General features: G+C 61.0%; 1 protein-coding gene across 1 annotated transcript; it reads left to right on the plus strand.

Annotated features, from left to right (window-relative positions):
* Positions 1-6: 6 nt before the first annotated feature.
* LOC121964033 (mitotic spindle positioning) lies at positions 7-1,988 on the plus strand (the record flags this gene model as incomplete). The annotated part of the gene is made up of 1 exon (XM_042514266.1): positions 7-1,988. A coding segment is annotated over exon 1 (1,916 nt), but the record flags the coding sequence as incomplete, so codon positions are not given.
* Between the last annotated feature and the right edge of the window lie 292 nt (positions 1,989-2,280).

Consider the following 2,280-nt stretch of genomic DNA (forward strand, 5'->3'; position numbering starts at 1 on the left):
CCCACTGCTGGCCCCATAGCTCCCACCGCTGGCCCCATAGCTCCCACTGCCGGCCCCACAGCTCCTACAGCTATGGACAGCGTCCCGAGGAGGTGGGTCCTGAAGCCTCTGTCCCCTCTGCTGCAGCTCTCAGACCTGCGCACAATCGCTGGCGCTGCCCCCAGCGCCTCCTCCCCCGCAGACCCTTTGGTCTTAACCGCCGACAGCATCTCTGTCACTCGCAGTCAGTCATCTGTAGTTGTCTCCTCACAGTGGGGTGGCTGTACCGGGGACGTGGTGGTTCAGGCCCGGCAGTTGCCGGTATCACAGGATGGAGGGAGCACTAGTGACGAGTGGCATTTCAGCAGTCCCAGTAACCACAGCAGTCCCAGCAGCAGCTCGGGCTCCCTCTGCGGGTTCTACTCATTTGTGGATGATCCAACGAGTCCAGAGGCCGAGCTGAACGAGGCCTGGATGGTCTCGCCGCAACGGCAGGCTCAGCTGGCAACCCTGAAGGAGGAGCGAGGATTTAAACTGCAGACCTACAGCGGCAGCAGGAAGCCAGAGAGTCTGTTCACCGAGAGCAATGGAGACTCGCAGTACAGAGCGGACCTGAGCGCTGAGGAGGTCCCGCCGGAGGAGGAGCGGCAGTTGCGGCAGGAGATCATACGCAGCCAAGCACCAAAGAAGAACCCAACATTCAGAGACCAACTGAGCGCCCTGGAGGATCTGGATCTGAGCAGAGGTTTCAACGTGAGCTTCAGTCCTGTCAGACCCAGCCCCCCTGGCCCCCCCAGCCCCGCGGTGTCCAGGGATGTCGACAAGGATCAGATCAGCTTCAGCGCTGCCCGGCAACAGTTCCTGAAGATGGAGCAGGAGCGTCTGACCGCAGCCTGCAGCCCTCTGAGGTCCTCCAGGACGCTCCTGAACACGTCTCTGCAGCTGCGTCCCGACGAGTCGCCGCAGGCCAAGACGCATGACGAAACGCACACGGAGATGCTCGACGTAGACTCAGTGTTCAAATCAGCAGAAGAGGAGGTGACACTCCCACAGAGGAAGGTGACAGTGGTCCAGAAGGAGGAGTCTCTGAGCCGGCAGAGCAGCGTGTTCGATGACCTAGACTCCGGCCCGGAGGAGCCGTCTGTAGAGGTGGGCGGCGGCTACGCCAGCGACGAAGGCGTGTTCAATGCTCAGCAAGAGGACCGGAGCCACAGCTCCAGGAGCGACTACGAGACCCCAATCGAGAGGGAGATCCGGTTAGTTCAGGAGCGCGAGGAGAACCTGCGGCGCTCTCGGGGGCTGAAGCACAGTGACAGCAAAGACGAGATCGTCCAGATCAAAACCAAACGTCTGCAGACGCCGTCGCCAGCGATCAGAGCCAAAGACAAGAACCGAGTCAGCTTCATCATCCAGAGGGAGATCCAGCAGCAGGGAGGACTCAGTCCAGATCCTCCACAGGAGCTGGAGGACATGAGGAGGGAGTCAGACCAGCAAGAGGAGGACAAGAGGACAGAAGAAAGACCTCCGTCTGATGCTGAAGACATCCTGTCCCCCTGTTGTCCTCATCGCCACCCTGAAGACAGCCAGTGGTCCCTAAGCAGGACCAGTTCCTCCTCCTTCTCTGCAAGAGACCCTGAAGGACTCAGAGGTCCAGCCTCTGCCTCCTTCCACTCCTCCTCCTCGTCCCCGACTCCTCGACGTAACACGACCTCAAGCATGGCGCGGTCCTGGAGGGAGACTCTGGAGTCCACCGGCCTGCAGTCCAGAGGGAGAGGAGCACCAGACTTCATAGAGAAGGAGATCGAGGAGGCACTGAGACGGGAGCAGGAGCTAAAGGAGCTGAGGGAGTCCAGGGAGGACACCGATGGACAGCTCCTCTCTCCAGCTCCTCTTGTGGAGCAGGCAAACAAGATGGCCGTCAGCCAGTTCTACCCACCTGTGAGCACAGGTACATCCTCCTCTTTGTCCTCCTTCTCCTGCTCTCCTCATGCTCCTCCTGCTCCTCCTCCTCCTACTGCTCCTCCTCCTCCTCCTGCTCCTCCTGCTGCTCCTCCTCCTCCTGCTGCGCCTCCTCCTCCTCCTACTGCTCCTCCTCCTGCTCTTCCTGCTGCTCCTCCTACTCCTCCTGCTCCTCCTACTGCTCCTCCTCCTCCTCCTGCTCCTCCTACTGCTCCTCCTCCTCCTCCTGCTCCTCCTGCTGCTCCTCCTCCTCCTGCTGCGCCTCCTCTTCCTCCTACTGCTCCTCCTCCTGCTCCTCCTGCTGCTCCTCCTACTCCTCCTGCTCCTTCTCCTCCTCCTCCT

Source organism: Plectropomus leopardus, unplaced genomic scaffold (assembly GCF_008729295.1).
Source record: "Plectropomus leopardus isolate mb unplaced genomic scaffold, YSFRI_Pleo_2.0 unplaced_scaffold13754, whole genome shotgun sequence".
Classification (NCBI taxonomy): domain Eukaryota; kingdom Metazoa; phylum Chordata; class Actinopteri; order Perciformes; family Serranidae; genus Plectropomus; species Plectropomus leopardus.